Source organism: Mauremys mutica, chromosome 6 (genome assembly GCF_020497125.1).
Source record: "Mauremys mutica isolate MM-2020 ecotype Southern chromosome 6, ASM2049712v1, whole genome shotgun sequence".
Lineage (NCBI taxonomy): Eukaryota > Metazoa > Chordata > Testudines > Geoemydidae > Mauremys > Mauremys mutica.
Genome location: NC_059077.1, coordinates 129,725 through 146,372, shown reverse-complemented (window position 1 = coordinate 146,372; position 16,648 = coordinate 129,725). Strand labels below are relative to the sequence as shown.

Below are 16,648 nucleotides of genomic sequence, written 5' to 3'. Positions count from 1 at the left end.
TCTTGTCTGGGTAAGAATACACTACCGCCCACCTGACCAGAATGGTGATGAGGACTGTGAAATGTTCCAGGAGATGAGAGAGACTGTAAAAGTAGAAAACTCAATGATAATAATAGGGGATTTCAACTATCCCCATAATCGATGGAGTATATGTCACCTCGGGCTGAGATAAAGTTTCTAGACACCATAAATGAGTGTTTCTTGGAGCAGCTAGTCCTGGAACCCACAAGGGGAGGGGAACAGCAGAGAGGCAAACAGAAGGAGTTTGCCTGGGAGTTCGCCTGGAGAGAGCCTACTGAGGCTCCCCTCTCGCAGGTTTCTCTGAGTAGCTTCTGCCACAAGTAAGGAAGCTTTTAGAAGGAAGAGACTATGGATGCTGAGCGAGCCGCTGTTGTGACCTGCACAGGATGCACCATGTTTGTCTTCCTTCCACAGGATAGAAGCGACTTTGTCTGTACAAAGTGCAAGCTGATCTCCATATTGGAAGAGAAGATTCAAGGTCTGGAGAAACGAATATCAACCCTGTGTTCCATAAAAGAAAATGAGGATTTCCTGGATAGACGTCAGGATCAGCTTCAGCGGGCACAATGTTCTGAAGACTCAGAGCAGGCTACGCAGCGGGGACAGAAGGCCAGTGAGGATAATTGGCGGCATGTGACTTCCAGAAGAGGAAAGAGTACCAGAAATGTCCATGTACCAGTAACACAGATGCAGGTGAGCAACCGTTTTCATATTCTCTCCGCAGGTACTAGTGCAGAGAGTGGAGTGGATGATACATCTGAGGGAACAGAGCAGAAGGAGACTCCACTGATTGGAAGGCATGAGATGCACCGTTTTAGGGATGGGGGTTCCACGACCACCACTCCCAAGAGGAGGAGGAGGGTGGTGGTGGTCGGGGACTCTCTCCTCAGGGGGACTGAGTCATCTATCTGCCACCCTGACCGGGAAAACCGAGAAGGTGTGCTGCTTGCCAGGGGCTAGGATTCATGCTGTGACGGAAAGACTGCCGAGACTCATCAAGCCCTCAGATCACTACCCCTTCCTGCTTCTCCACGTGGGCACCAATGATACTGCCAAGAATGACCTTGAGCGTATCACTGCAGACTACGTGGCTCTGGGAAAAGGATAAAGGAGTTTGAGGCGCAAGTGGTGTTCTCGTCTATCCTCCCTGTGGCAGGAAACGGCCAGGGTAGTGATCGTCAAATTGTGGAAGTCAACGAATGGCTACGCAGATGGTGTCGGAGAGAAGGGTTTGGATTCTTTGACCATGGGATGGTCTTCCAAGAAGGAGTGCTAGGCAGAGACGGGCTCCACCTCACGAAGAGAGGGAAGAGCATCTTTGCAAGCAGGCTGGCTAACCTAGTTTGGAGGGCTTTAAACTAGGTTCACCGGTAGGTGAGTGCAAGACGGGAGGGCTCCTGCCCCATACTGGGACAGCAGGACGATCAGTGAGTTATCTTACATGCCTATACACAAATGCAAGAAGCCTGGGGAACAAGCAGGGAGAACTAGAAGTCCTGGCACAGTCAAGGAATTATGATGTAATTGGAATAACAGAGACTTGGTGGGATAACTCACATGATTGGAGTACTGTCATGGATGGATATAAACTGTTCAGGAAGGATAGGCAGGGCAGAAAAGGTGGGGGAGTTGCGTTGTATGTAAGAGAGCAGTATGACTGCTCAGAGCTCCAGTATGAAACTGCAGAAAAACCTGAGAGTCTCTGGATTAAATTTAGAAGTATGAACAAGGGTAATGTTGTGGTGGGAGTCTGCTAGAGACCACCAGACAAGGGGGATGAGGTGGACGAGGCTTTCTTCCAGCAACTAACAGAAGTTGCTAGATCACAGGCCCTGGTTCTGCTGGGAGAGCAATACAGCAGTGCACAGACAATCCAGGAAGTTTCTGGATAGTGTAGGGGACAATTTCCTGGTGCAAGTGCTGGAGGAACCAACTAGGGGAAAAGCTCTTCTTGACCTGCTGCTCACAAACAGGGAAGAACTAGTAGAGGAAGCAATAGTGGATGGGAACCTGGGAGGCAGTGACCATGAGATGGTTGAGTTCAGGATCCTGACACAAGGAAGAAAGGAGAGCAGTAGAACAGAGACCCTGGACTTCAGAAAAGCAGACTTCGACTCCCTCAGGGAACTGATGGGCAAGGTCCCCTGGGAGAATAACATGATGGGGAAAGGAGTCGAGGAAAGCTGGCTGTATTATAAAGAATCCTTATTGAGGTTGCAAGAACAAACCATCCCGATGTGTAGGAAGAAAAGTAAATATGGCAGGCGACCAGCTTGGCTCAACAGTGATATCCTTGCTCGTCTTAAACACAAAAACACAGTTTACAAGAAGTGGAAGATTAGACAAATAACCAGGGAGTATAAAAGTATTGCTCAGGCATGCAGGAGTGAAATTAGGAAGGCCAAATCACACTTGGAGTTGCAGCTAGCCGGAGATGTTAGGAGTAACAAGAAGGGTTTCTTCAGATATGTTAGCAACAAGAAGAAAGTCAAGGAAAGTGTGGGCCCCTTGCTGAATGAGGGAGGGAACCTAGTGACAGAGGATGTGGAGAAAGCTAGTGTACTCAATGCTTTTTTTGCCTCTGTCTTCACAGACAAGGTCAGCTCCCAGACAGCTGCACTCTGCAGCACGGTATGGGGGAGGAGGTGACCAGCTCTCTGTGGAGAAAGTAGTAGTTCGGGACTATTTAGAAAAGCTGGATGAGCACAAGTCCATGGGGCCGGATGCACTGCATCTGAGGGTGCTAAAGGAGTTGGCCGATGAGATTGCAGACCCATTAGCCATTGTCTTTGAAAAAATCATGGCGATCGGGGGAGGTCCCGGATGACTGGAAAAAAGCTAATGTTGTGCCCATCTTTAAAAAAGGGAAGGAAGATTCAGGGAACTACAGGCCAGTCAGTGTCACCTCAGTCCCTGGAAAAATCATGGAACACGTCCTCAAGGATTCAATTCTGAACCACTTAAAGGAGGGGAAAGTGATCAGGAACAGTCAGCATGGATTCACCAAGGGCAAGTCATGCCTGACTAACCTAATTGCCTTCTACGATGAGATAACCGGCTCTGTGGATGAGGGGAAAGCAGTGGATGTGCTATTTCTTGACTTTAGCAAAGCTTTTGATACAGTCCCCCACAGTATTCCTGCCAGCAAGTTAAAGAAGTATGGGCTGGATGAATGGACGGTAAGGTGGATAGAAAACTGGCTAGATGGTCGGGCTCAACGGGTAGTGATCAATGCTTCCATGTCTAGTTGGCAGCCGGTATCAAGTGGAGTGCCCCAAGGGTTGGTGCTAGGGCCGGTTTTGTTCAATATCTTCATTAATGATCTGGAGGATGGTGTGGACTGCACCCTTAGCAAGTTTGCAGATGACACTAAACTGGGAGGAGTGGTTGATACGCTGGAGGGTAGGGATAGGATACAGAAGGACCTAGACAAATTAGAGGATTGGGCCAAAAGAAATATAAGGTTCAACAAGGACAAGTGCAGAGTCCTGCACTTAGAACGGAAGAATCCAATGCACTGCTACAGACTAGGGACCGAATGGCTGGGCAGCAGTTCTGCAGAAAAGGGGTTACGGTGGACAAAAAGCTGAATATGAGTCAGTGTGCCCTTGTTGCCAAGAAGGCTAATGGCATTTTGGGTTGTATAAGTAGGGGCATTTCCAGCAGATCGAGGGACGTGATCATTCCCCTCTATTGGGCACTGGTGGGGCCTCATTTGGAGTACTGTGTCCAGTTTTGGGCCCCACACTACAAAAAGGATGTGGACAAATTGGAGAGAGTCCAGCGGAGGGCAACAAAAATGATTAGGGGGCTGGAGCACATGACTTATGAGGAGAGGCTGAGGGAACTGGGATTGTTTAGCCTGCAGAAGAGAAGAATGAGTGGGGATTTGATAGCTGCTTTCAACTACCTGAAAGGGGGTTCCAAAGAAGATGGATCTAGACTGTTCTCAGTGGTAGAAGATGACAGAACAAGGAGTAATGGTCTCAAGTTGCAGAGAGGGAGGTTTAGGTTGGACATTACTAGTGAAAAAGTTTTTCACTAGTAGGGTGGTGAAGAACTGGAATGGGTTACCTAGGGAGGTGGTGGAATCTCCTTCCTTAGAGGTTTTTAAGGTCAGGCTTGACAAACCCCTGGCTGGGATGATTTAGTTGGGTTTGGTCCTGCTTTGAGCAAGGGGTTGGACTAGATGACCTCCTGAGGTCCCTTCCAACTCTGAGATTCTATGAAATTCTTAATTTAGTCCTAAGTGAAGCACAGAATTTGGCTCAAGAGGTGAATATACTTGATCCGCTCAGTAATGGCACCCATAATATAATTAAATTTAACATCCTGGGGCTCAAATTAAATGTATACCCCAATTTAAAAAAACATAGCAAGAGGACCAAAAAAGTGTTACCACTTTGTTGTTAAATCCTAGTGAGGACAATAGAAAGGAGCATATACTCTGGCAAGTCAAGTAAGTATAATTAGGCAGGCCAAAAAATTTTTTTTTGAAGAGCAACTAGCAAAATACTCAAAAACCAACAGCATTTTTTTTTAAAGTATACCCAGAAGCAGGAAGCCTGCCAAACAATCAGTGTGGCCATTGGATGACTAAGGTACTAAAAAAAAAGCACTCAAGGAAGATAAGGCCATTGCAGAGATGTTAAATTAATTCTTTGCATCAGTCTTTACTGCAAAGAGATTGAGAGAGAATCCCACACCTGAGCCATTCTTTTCAGGGAACAAATCTGAGGAACTGTTCCAGATTGAGGTGTCAGTATCATAGAATCATAGAATCATAGAATCTCAGGGTTGGAAGGGACCTCAGGAGGTCATCTAGTCCAACCCCCTGCTCAAAGCAGGACCAAACCCAACTAAATCATCCCAGCCAGGGCTTTGTCAAGCCTGACCTTAAAAACCTCTAAGGAAGGAGATTCCACTACCTCCCTAGGTAACCCATTCCAGTTCTTCACCACCCTACTAGTGAAAAAGTTTTTCCTAATATCCAACCTAAACCTCCCCCTCTGCAACTTGAGACCATTACTCCTTGTTCTGTCATCTTCTACCACTGAGAACAGTCTAGATCCATCCTCTTTGGAACCCCCTTTCAGGTAGTTGAAAGCAGCTATCAAATCCCCCCTCATTCTTCTCTTCTGCAGACTAAACAATCCCAGTTCCCTCAGCCTCTCCTCATAAGTCATGTGCTCCAGCCCCCTAATCATTTTTGTTGCCCTCCGCTGGACTCTCTCCAATTTATCCACATCCTTCTTGTAGTGTGGGGCCCAAAACTGGACACAGTACTCCAAATGAGGCCTCACCAGTGCTGAGTAGAGGGGGATGATCACATCCCTTGATCTGCTGGAAATGCCCCTACTTATACAACCCAAAATGCCATTAGCCTTCTTGGCAACAAGGGCACACTGTTGAGTCATATTCAGCTTTTCGTCCACCGTAACCCCTAGGTCCTTTTCTGCAGAACTGCTACCCAGCCATTCGGTCCCTCGTCTGTAGCAGTGCATGGGATTCTTCCGTCCTAAGTGCAGGACTCTGCACTTGTCCTTGTTGAACCTCATCATATTTCTTTTGGCCCAATCCTCTAATTTGTCTAGGTCCCTCTGTATCCTATCCCTACCCTCCAGCGTATCAACCACTCCTCCCAGTTTAGTGTCATCTGCAAACTTGCTAAGGGTGCAGTCCACACCATCCTCCAGATCGTTAATGAAGATATTGAACAAAACCGGCCCCAGCACCGACCCTTGGGGCACTCCACTTGATACCGGCTGCCATCTAGACATGGAACCATTGATCACTACCCGTTGAGCCCGACCATCTAGCCAGTTTTCTATCCACCTTACCGTCCATTCATCCAGCCCAGACTTCTTTAACTTGCTGGCAAGAATACTGTGGGAGACTGTATCAAAAGCTTTGCTAAAATCCAGAAATAGTACATCCACTGCTTTCCCCTCATCCACAGAGCCGGTTATCTCGTCATAGAAGGCAATTAGGTTAGTCAGGCATGACTTGCCCTTGGTGAATCCATGCTGACTGTTCCTGATCACTTTCCCCTCCTTTAAGTGGTTCAGAATTGATTCCTTGAGGACCTGTTCCATGATTTTTCCAGGGACTGAGGTGAGACTGACTGGCCTGTAGCTCCCTGGATCTTCCTTCTTCCCTTTTTTAAAGATGGGCACTACATTAGCTTTTTTCCAGTCATCCGGGACCTCCCCTGATCGCCATGATTTTTCAAAGATAATGGCCAATGGCTCTGCAATCTCATCGGCCAACTCCTTTAGCACCCTCGGATGCAGTGCATCCGGCCCCATGGACTTGTGCTCGTCTAGCTTTCCTAAATAGCCCCGAACTACTTCTTTCTCCACAGAGAGCTGGTCACCTCCTCCCCATACCGTGCTGCAGAGTGCAGCTGTCTGGGAGCTGACCTTGTCTGTGAAGACAGAGGCAAAAAAAGCATTGAGTACACTAGCTTTCTCCACATCCTCTGTCACTAGGTTCCCTCCCTCATTCAGCAAGGGGCCCACACTTTCCTTGACTTTCTTCCTGTTGCTAACATACCTAAAGAAACCCTTCTTGTTACTCCTAACATCTCCGGCTAGCTGCAACTCCAAGTGTGATTTGGCCTTCCTGATTTCACACCTGCATGCCTGAACAATACTTTTATACTCCTCCCTGGTTATTTGTCCAATCTTCCACTTCTTGTAAGCTGTTCTTTTGTGTTTAAGACGAGCAAGGATTTCACTGTTAAGCCAAGCTGGTCGCCTGCCATATTTACTTCTCTTCCTACACATCGGGATGGTTTGTTCCTGCAACCTCAATAAGGTTTCTTTGAAATACAGCCAGCTTCCCTCGACTCCTTTCCCCGTCATGTTATTCTCCCAAGGGACCTTGCCCATCAGTTCCCTGAGGGAGTCAAAGTCTGCTTTTCTGAAGTCCAGGGTCTCTGTTCTACTGTTTTCCCTTTTTCCTTGTGTCAGGATCCTGAACTCGACCATCTCATGGTCACTGCCCCCCAGGTTCCAATCCACTATTGCTTCCTCTACTATTTCTTCCCTGTTTGTGAGCAGCAGGTCAAGAAGAGCTTTTCCCCTAGTTGGTTCCTCCAGCACTTGCACCAGGAAATTGTCCCCTACACTTTCCAGAAACTTCCTAGATTGTCTGTGCACCGCTGTATTGCTCTCCCAGCAGATATCGGGGTGATTAAAGTCACCCATGAGAACCAGGGCCTGTGATCTAGCAACTTCTGTTAGTTGCTGGAAGAAAGCCTCGTCCACCTCATCCCCCTGGTCCGGTGGTCTGTAGCAGACTCCCACCACGACATCACCCTTGTTGTTCATACTTCTAAATTTAATCCAGAGACACTCAGGTTTTTCTGCAGTTTCATACTGGAGCTCTGAGCAGTCATACTGCTCTCTTACGTACAACGCAACTCCCCCACCTTTTCTGCCCTGCCTGTCCTTCCTGAACAGTTTATATCCATCCATGACAGTACTCCAATCATGTGAGTTATCCCACCAAGTCTCTGTTATTCCAATTACATCATAATTCCCTGACTGTGCCAGGACTTCTAGTTCTCCCTGCTTGTTCCCCAGGCTTCTTGCATTAGTGTATAGGCATTTAAGATAACCCGCTGATTGTCCCGCTTTCTTGGTCTGAGACAGGAGTTCTCCCCTCTTGTAATCTCCTGCTTGTGCTTCCTCCCGGTATCCCACATCCCCACTTACCTCGGGGCTTTGGTCTCCTTCCCCCGGTGAACCTAGTTTAAAGCCCTCCTCACTAGGTTAGCCAGCCTGCTTGCAAAGATGCTCTTCCCTCTCTCTTCGTGAGGTGGAGCCCGTCTCTGCCTAGCAATCCTTCTTCTTGGAAGACCATCCCATTGTCAAAGAATCCAAACCCTTCTCTCCGACACCATCTGCGTAGCCATTCGTTGATTGGTTTTAGAACAAATTGATAAATTAAACAGTAATAAGTCACCAGAACCAGATGGTATTCACCCAAGAGTTCTGAAGGAACTCAAATATGAAATTGCAGTGTAGTAAGTAACCTATTGCTTAACTCAGTTTCTGTATAGGATGACTGGAGAATAGCTAATGTGACACTAATTTTTTAAAAGGCTCCAGAAGTGATCCTGGCAATTACAGGCAAGTAAACCAAATTTCAGTACCAGGCAAATTGGTTGAAACTATAGTAAAGAACAGAATTATCACACAGGTGAACACAATTTGTTGGGGAAGACTCAACACAGCTTTTGAAAAGGGAAATTATACCTCACCGATCATTTAGAATCGTTTGAGGGGGTCAAACAAACATGTGGACGAGGGTGTGCCAGTGCATACAGTGTACTTGAACTTTCAGGGCTGGTTTACACGAATGCTGTAAGTTGAACTAAGTTATGCTACTTCAGTTATGTAATTTACTTAGCTGAAGTCCATGTAACTTATGTTGACTTACAATGGTGTCTACACCACACTATGCCGCTGGGAGACACTCTCCTGCCAACATAGCTTCTGCCATTTGGGGAGGTGGAGTAGAGACATCAATGGGAGAGCACTCTTCCATCAACTTAGCTTGTCTTCCCCAGACCTGCTAAATCAAACATCAGGGATGCAAACCCATACTCTGGGTGTCCCTAGCCTCTGACTGCCAGAAGCTGGGACTGGACAAGAAGGGATGGATCATTCGATGATTGCCCTGTTCTGTTCATTCCCTCTGAAGCACTTGGCACCGGCCACAGTCAGAGTGAGAAGACTGGACACTGGGTGAGGACCACTGCTCTGACCAAGTATGGCTGTTTTTATGTTCTGGGTTCAATATCATGTGGCTGCTGATCTTAGTCAAGACACAGGGAGCTGGTGCTGGGTGTGTCTGACATACAGGAGATGGAGAGCTGGGTGCTGTCCATGTGCTGCTGATACTATAGCTTTGATTGTCTCCTCAGCAGTCCCTAAAACATCATTCCAATCTTGAATATCATGGCAGAGCTGAATATGATGCCCCAGAGCTGAGGGCTTTGTGCAGGACAATTGTCCAGGACAACCTCCTAGGCTGGATCTGAAGCATTTCAGGTCTTGCCTTCAAGGGGCTGCAGGGATGAAAGGAAAGGGAAGACAGGAATGTTGTGTGGTTAGCAGCCCCAGAGACCACCCAGCAGGATGAATGTGGATGGGTCACCTTGAATAAAGGCAAGAGGAGAGCATCCATGGAGGGCAACAAGTGCTGGCTCTCTGCCATACCCTGGCCTCAATCCTGACTGAAAGAGACCCAGGACACAAGCAGGTGGTACTGGAGACTAAATTTTGCTATTTTCTCTGAGCTGGCTTACCAAAGGGAGATCAGACACCGGACTGGGAAGTAACGTGGGCTGAATGACTGTTTCTTGATGCAGGCCAGACTGCTAGATGTTGGGGGGTGCCACTAGGTTCCTCTCACTAGAAGGTGACAACTGACAGTCTCTACTAGTCAGTGTCCCAGGTGCTCTCTAGTCTCTCACCACTGCAGGGGAGGGGAGAGGCAGAGTCTCAGGGGTGGCCCTGATGCCATCAGTGCCTCCATGACAATATAGGAGTGGGCTGGGAGCATGAATTTCTTAGCTGTGCTTAGCTGGCTGTTTTTGGAGGCCTGTGAAGCCATCCCTGGGGCAGGTAATCTCTATGGAATAAGAATTCTCCACAGTGCGAAGTGATGGGCTATAGGGCTGTGTAAGTTAAAGTAATTTCAAGTCCAGAAGGGTTGTGTGGTGCGACTTTGCCTCTCCTGCCATAGAGGCAGCAGTCTCTTTCTGCCCCTTCATGGCACCTGCATGGATTTGTAGGATCCCTTTCTTGTGTCTGAACCTGCTTCTATCACACTGCTTCCAGCACCAATGCTCAAGTTTCCTTCCTTACTACTTTTCCTGTTGCAGATTCTTGGAGAGCCACAGTCATCCATGTGGGTGGTGGGGAGGTGGCTTTGGTGCTGGGGTATCTATGGCTGCAGTAGCACCTCACTGATCTCTCTATCCCTTGGTCTTTCAGTTACGTGGAGTTTTCTGTCAGTGTAGTAGTTTGGTGAGATCCAAGTTTTCAAGGAGCGTTATACAGATAGAGAGTTTCTTTTTTCTTCACACTGGGGACAAAACTCTTGTTTCTGCATGGATGTGGAAGTGGTCTGACAAAACTGGAGGTGGCTCATGTTTTATAACCACATCCAGCCTCTGGATGCGGGCCAGACTTGTGGACAGCAAAAAAAGCCCATCACAGGAAGAAAATGGCCCTGTTTAAACATCAGAGCCAAAGCAAGATGTCTGCTGCATTGGTCATCCCCACATCTGTCATACCCACAATGCAGACACTAAAAAGCCCTTTCACTGCATTGAAAACCAGATGGGAAAGAGCACAGGAGTATTATTCTATTATTGGCTTGATTTTCAAGAGTGCTCAGCACATGCAGCTCTCATCTACTTCAAAGGGATTTGTGGATCCACAGCAGTTCTGACAAAGCAGGCCTGGTAGGTATAGCACTAAATACCTAAAGGCCCTGTGACACTGCACCCCATATTCTTCACAGTGATATTATGATACGATTCTAACCTAGTTATGATGTAGTCTATGCAAGTCATGTGAGATGTCATTGGACAGGTTATGATTTGCTGAATGATTAAAAATGCATATAAATAGGATAATCTGAAGTTATGAATATCAACTATGTATCTGTATTTCACATGTAGTCACACCTGGGTAATGCCCACTAGACAAGATATTTTCATTCTAGAAAGTGGGGGAGGAATGGGCCATTAGGAAAACAATAGGCCTTAGAAGAAGTTTATCTCCCACCTGGGGAGCTTTCCTGAGGACGCTAGGGACAGCCTCCAAACAATGGCTGCTATGACTCTACAAAGACATGTGATATGACCATGTCTCTAGACTCCATTTTGGAATGTCAATGTTTTTCCACTGACCAGTCTGGGAACTAAGCTTTGAAACAAAGAGTTCCCACAATATGCAACAGCTATGTAAGGCAGGGAGTGACATCACCAGGGATTCTTCGCTCCGCACACAAAGAGACCCCTGGAAACACCTGAGGAATAAAAACTGAACTGGGGAAGTGCTGAACCCAGGCTAAAGGGAGTTTTAGCCTGTGAATGGAACACCTGGGGATTCCAAGCTGTAAGCCAGTGCAGCTTGCCCCTTAAGAATCTGCAGCCTGCTTGTATTATCACTTTGGATATGAATAGCAAATTCTCACCCTATCTATTTAGTATATAGGCAGTCCTCCGACTTATGACACAATTGGTTCCTGAAAAATCACATCTTAAGTTGAATACATTGCAACTCGAATTTCCCATAGGAACAATGTCAGATCGAGCATCGTAAAGTCGAAAAACAATTTATAAACGTCGTAAGTGCCATTCATTGTAACTTGAACATCGTAAAGTCGAGGACTGCCTGTATTAAGTTTAGTTTGCATTTTTTGTTTATTTGCTAGGTAATCTGCTTTGATCTGTTTGCTATCACTTAGATTTTAAGTGATCTATATCTTTTGTAGTTGTTAAACTTATTTTTGCTTTATCTAAACCAGTGTGTGGGAATCATAACTCAGGGGCAGAAGGCTATTGCATATTCCTCTCCACATTGAGGGATGGGGTGAATTTTATTAGCTTACATTGTACAGTTCTGTGTGCAGCACAAGATGGTATAATTTTGGGATTATACTCCAGAAGGGGTGCATGCCTGAGAAGCTGGTTGTTACCCTAGCTGTCGCCTTCCTATGCACGGGCTGGTCAAAGTGCCTGCATGAAACTGCAGCTAGGTGTGTCCCTACTTGTCTGTATGCTGGTGAAAGTTCAGGCTGAAGCCTGGAGGGCTTTGCAGCTTGTCATGGCAGTACAGTGTAAGAGGGAGCCCAGGCTGGTGGGTCAAGGGGGCTCAGTGGTATCCCAATTCCAGGTGGCACCTCAGGGGGAATCTGTCCCAGGCCCCTCTCAGGATTAGGGCCCATTATAAGGGGGGCTGCACAAACACATTGGGAGACATAATCCCTGCTCCAGAGAGTTTTCATACACTGTTGGACAATACCACACCAGGCTCTAGGGTCATGGATAAGACAGATGTGCCTAGAAGGGCTCTTCCAGACAATTTTTCTGATTTACCTCCCCTGCCCCTTACCCTCAGCCTGCTGCTGGGTGTGGAAACGCTGAATCTGCTCTCCCCGGGTTACGGACACTTTACAAATGAGGCATTTCAATAGCTCCTCTTCCTGGACTCCAAATTGACCCTGGGAGAGAAGGTGCCAAAGAGAATAGTCAGTTTCAGTCCCTGGTTCCATAGCGCAATGGCCATATCTCCCTGCCTTTGTGCACCGACCAGTACAATGGGGCCATGATCCTGACTGGAGCCTCCGGACACTATTGTAATGTAAATAATAAGATGACATTGCGGGAATCAAGCCACAAACTCTGAAGTCACTACTCTCCTCAAGACCAGCTTGCTCACTCGCTCTCACGCACACACAGCCCACCTCCCTCTTAGTCCCTCCTGTGACACTGTCACAGCCTCCCTGCCCACAACCCCATACACCTTCCCAGCATTTACCGCCAATTATTTACATAATACATTATTAATTGCCCGAGATAAAAGCTGCGTCAGAGTTCTGCCAAGCCTTGAAGGGGAGGAGAGAAGTTTAAAATATGATCATATGGCTCCTGGTTACCACAGAACCAGAGTGCTCTCCAAAAGGTAGCAAGATACAGCACTGAAATTTCTATTCCTGCGCTGCTGGCAAGAGTAGACTGAGGTGGAGTGTAGTTTATTTATTTATTTAAAATACAAAGCGAGAGCCTGGGTGCAGAGGTGTGGCTTTTACTTTGCTCCAAATACAACAAGATTAGTGCTCATTCTGATTTCACCAGGCAGAGAATTCCACAGTCAGAACCCAGCTCCTGTGACGATTCCATCTCCTGCACTCACAAGCCTCCCCTACAGAGGGGCAGCTTCATGGTTCCAGTGGCATGCAGCCATTGTGGAAAGAGGGCATCTCTATAGCCAAGGATTTGATTTTATTGTTTATTTTGTCATGTTATGATTATATATAACATGACATGTTAGTTAATTATTGAATGCTAACTAAAGGTAAGTGATAGGATTATAAAAGTATATGATTGTAGTAGTTAGAAGGGATAAATATGTATTAGGTATCTAAGTAAGGAAGGCTGAAATGCAAAACCTATAGGCGGAGGCCTGTAAGATTTTAGTTTAGCTATTTTAGGCCTTAGAAATAAAAAAAATGCTGACATTAGTAAGTAACCAAAAAATAACCCAGTGCCATAAGATTATGGGAAAAGATGTACCAAGAGGTGAAGAAATTGAAAAAAATTGGCCAAAAGATTAATTTTAAATCGCAAAAATGCTCTAGAAGCACATTTTTGTTTAATGCATGCCTTAACGGCAGGATACATGTTATGTATCAATGCTAATGAGAATAAAAGGAACTATCCATAACCTCTAGAAAACAGGGTACCTCAAGATTTTGGGAACACCAAACCAAAAGGAAAAAAGAGGGTTGACACTTTCATGCACATGCACAGAATGTAGGTATATGCAAAAATCACATTATAAAAAGAAGGTGCCCAGATTGGAAACAATGAGCTTCCTATAGAAAGACTCCAGCAGAAACCATCCCTTTACTAATGATCACTCCATAAGAGGACCATCAGACACTAACACTATCTAAAAGGATGCGAGTATGACTGCATCTATAATTTATACATGCTCTGATATTCATAACTGTGCTGATAACTTGAATAAAATTGATAAAAGATATTAGACCTTATTCTGTAATTGCATGTGCTACTTTCCTTGCTTCCACTGTTGAGAGTGGGGCACTGAGGTGCAGAGGAGGGGGTGGCACATAGCAGATGAGCAGATGAGCTGCTGCATTTTCAAATCAGGGAGCATTATTCTTAGCGAGAACTGCAATAGTCAAGCCCAGATTACAGGAAACTGGCTGTATTTTAAAAGAATCCTTATTGAGGTTGTAGGAACCAACCATTCCGATATGCTGAAAGAATAGTAAATATGGCTGGCGACAAGCTTGGCTTAACAGTGAAATCCTTGCTGATCTTAAACACAAAAAAGAAGCTTACAAGAAGTGGACAAATGACCAGGGAGGAGTATAAAAATATTGCTCGGGCATGCAGAAGTGAAGTGAGGAAGGCCAAATCACACTTGGAGTTGCAGCTAGCAAGAGATGTTAAGAGTAACAAGAAGAGTTTCTACAGGTATGTTAGCAACACCAAGAAGGTCAGGGAACGTGTGGGCCCCTTACTGAATGGGGGAGGCAACCTAGTGACAGAGGATGTGGAAAAAGCTAATGGTCTCAAAGCTTTTTTTGCCTGTCTTCACAAACAAGGTCAGCTCCCAGACCACTGCACTGGGCAGCACACTATGGGGAGGAGGTGGTGACCAGCCCTCTGTAGAGAAAAGTGGTTCAGGACTATTTAGAAAAGCTAGTTGAGCACAAGTCCATGGGGCCGGATGCACAGCATCCAAGGGTGCTAAAGGAGTTGGCGGATGTGATTGCAGAGCCATTGGCGATTATCTTTGAAAACTCATGGTGATCGGGGGAGGTACCGGATGACTGGAAAAAAGAGCTAATGTAGTGTCCATCGTTAAAAAAAGAAAGGAGTAGGATCTGGGGATGTACAGGCCAGTCAGCCTGACCTCAGTCCCTAGAAAAATCATGGAGCAAGTCCTCAAGGAATCAATTTTGAAGCACTTAGAGGAGGGGAAAGTGATCAGGAACAGTCAACATGGATTCACTAAGGGCAAGTCATGCCTGACTAACCTAATTGCCTTCTATGAGGAGATAACTGGGTCTGTGGATGAGAGGAAAGCAGTGGACATGTTATTCCTTAACTTAGGAAAGCTTTTGATACGGTCTGCCACAGTATTCTTGCCAACAAGTTAAAAAAAAGTATGGATTAGATGAATGGACTATAAGGTGGATAGAAAGATGGCTAGATTATTGGGCTCAACAGGTAGTGATCAATGGCTCCATATCTAGTTGGCAGCTGGTATCAAGTGGAGTGCCCCAAGGGTCCGTCCTGGAACCAGTTTTGTTCAATATCTTCATTAATGATCTGGAGGATGGCGAGGACTGCACCCTCAGCAAGTTTGCAGATGACATTAAACTGGGATAAGTGGTAGATAGGCTGGAGGGTAGGGACGATACAGAGGAACCTAGACAAATTAGGGTATTGGGCCAAAAGAAATCTGATGAGGTTCAACAAGGACAAGTGCAGAGTCCTGCACTTAGGACGGAAGAATCCCATGGCACTGCTACAAACTAGGGACCGAGTGGCTAGGCAGCAGTTCTGCAGAAAAGGACTGGGGTTACAGTGGATGAGAAGTTGGATATGAGTCAATAGTGTGCCCTTGTTGCCAAGAAGGCCAACGGCATTTTGGGCTGTTTAAGTAGGAGCTTTGCAAGCAAAATCGAGGGACGTGATCATTCCCCTCTATTCAGCATTGGTGAGGCCTCATCTGGAGTACAGATGCTCCCCGACTTACATAAGTGTTCCATTACACCTTGCGTAACTTGAATTTTGCGTAATCAGAAACTTATACCTGACCGCTACGCAAAAAAAAGGAAAAAAACTTATTTCTAGCTTATGGAACTTTTTCTGTAAGTGCGTATTTGCATAAGTTGAGTTTGCGTAACCTGGGGGGCCTCTGTACTGTGTCCAGTTTTGGGTGCCACACTAGAAGAAGGATGTGGAATAATTGGAAAGAGTCCAGCAGAGGAAAATAAAAATGATTAGGGGGCTGGAGCTCATGACTTATGAGGAGTGGCTGAGGGAACTGGGATTATTTAGTCTGCAGAAGAGAAGAATGAGGGGGGGCTTTGATAGCTGCTTTCAACTACCTGAAAGGGGGTTCCAAAGATGATGGATCTAGACCAGTGGTTCCCGAAAACTTTAACAGCCTGTGAACCCCTTTCACTAGCACATCCAGTCTAGCAAACCCCCTCTTAAAAATGAATATTTCCAGGGATTTTCTCCTTTACCTGAGTATAAATTATAAAAGCAGTGATCTTGGAAATATAAAATTTGTTTTATGACATGGTATTATTATTATTAATCATTACAGTATTTTTATTACATTATGAAAACGTCAACACTCTTCCAAGATCTCACTTTCGTAGCTTTTATCACTTTGAATAAGCCTGTTATAAGACAAGGCTCCTATGTTTCATCAAGGAGTATCAGATGTGAAACAGCATGAAGGTATTTAAGAAGCCAACTCAGAAGAGTTCCTCCTACACAAGCATTCAGATCTTGAGCAGTCTAGGCAAACAGCGCACATTACAACAAAGCTTAAACTTGTTCTACATAATAATTTTAAAAACAATACTAGCTGCCTATTTAATTTTAAAAACAGCAAAAAATATTCACCTCCCTTTCCGTTTCTTATAAGGAGTCTTGAAGTTTAAGTCTCAGAGTGATAGATATGCTTGCTTTGATCTGCTTAGCTCTTCGAAGTCCAGGGGCTGTGGGCTGCTGGCCCCATGCTGCCTGGGGTCCCTCGAGACACCTCTGTCTGCTATTAGGGATTCCCCCCCCCCCGAGAACCCCCTGTAACATTTTACAAACCCC

At 45.9% G+C, this 16,648-nt stretch overlaps 1 protein-coding gene across 1 annotated transcript in view; it reads right to left on the bottom strand.

Annotated features, from left to right (window-relative positions):
• The window catches only part of LOC123373220 (myosin-IIIb-like), a 142,690-nt gene that overhangs the window by 112,674 nt on the left and 13,368 nt on the right, over positions 1 to 16,648 (bottom strand). Inside the window, exon 9 of the mRNA XM_045022086.1 lies at positions 12,162 to 12,270. Within this exon, the coding sequence (XP_044878021.1) occupies positions 12,162 to 12,270 (109 nt within the window). The remainder of the gene's footprint in view (positions 1 to 12,161; positions 12,271 to 16,648) is intronic.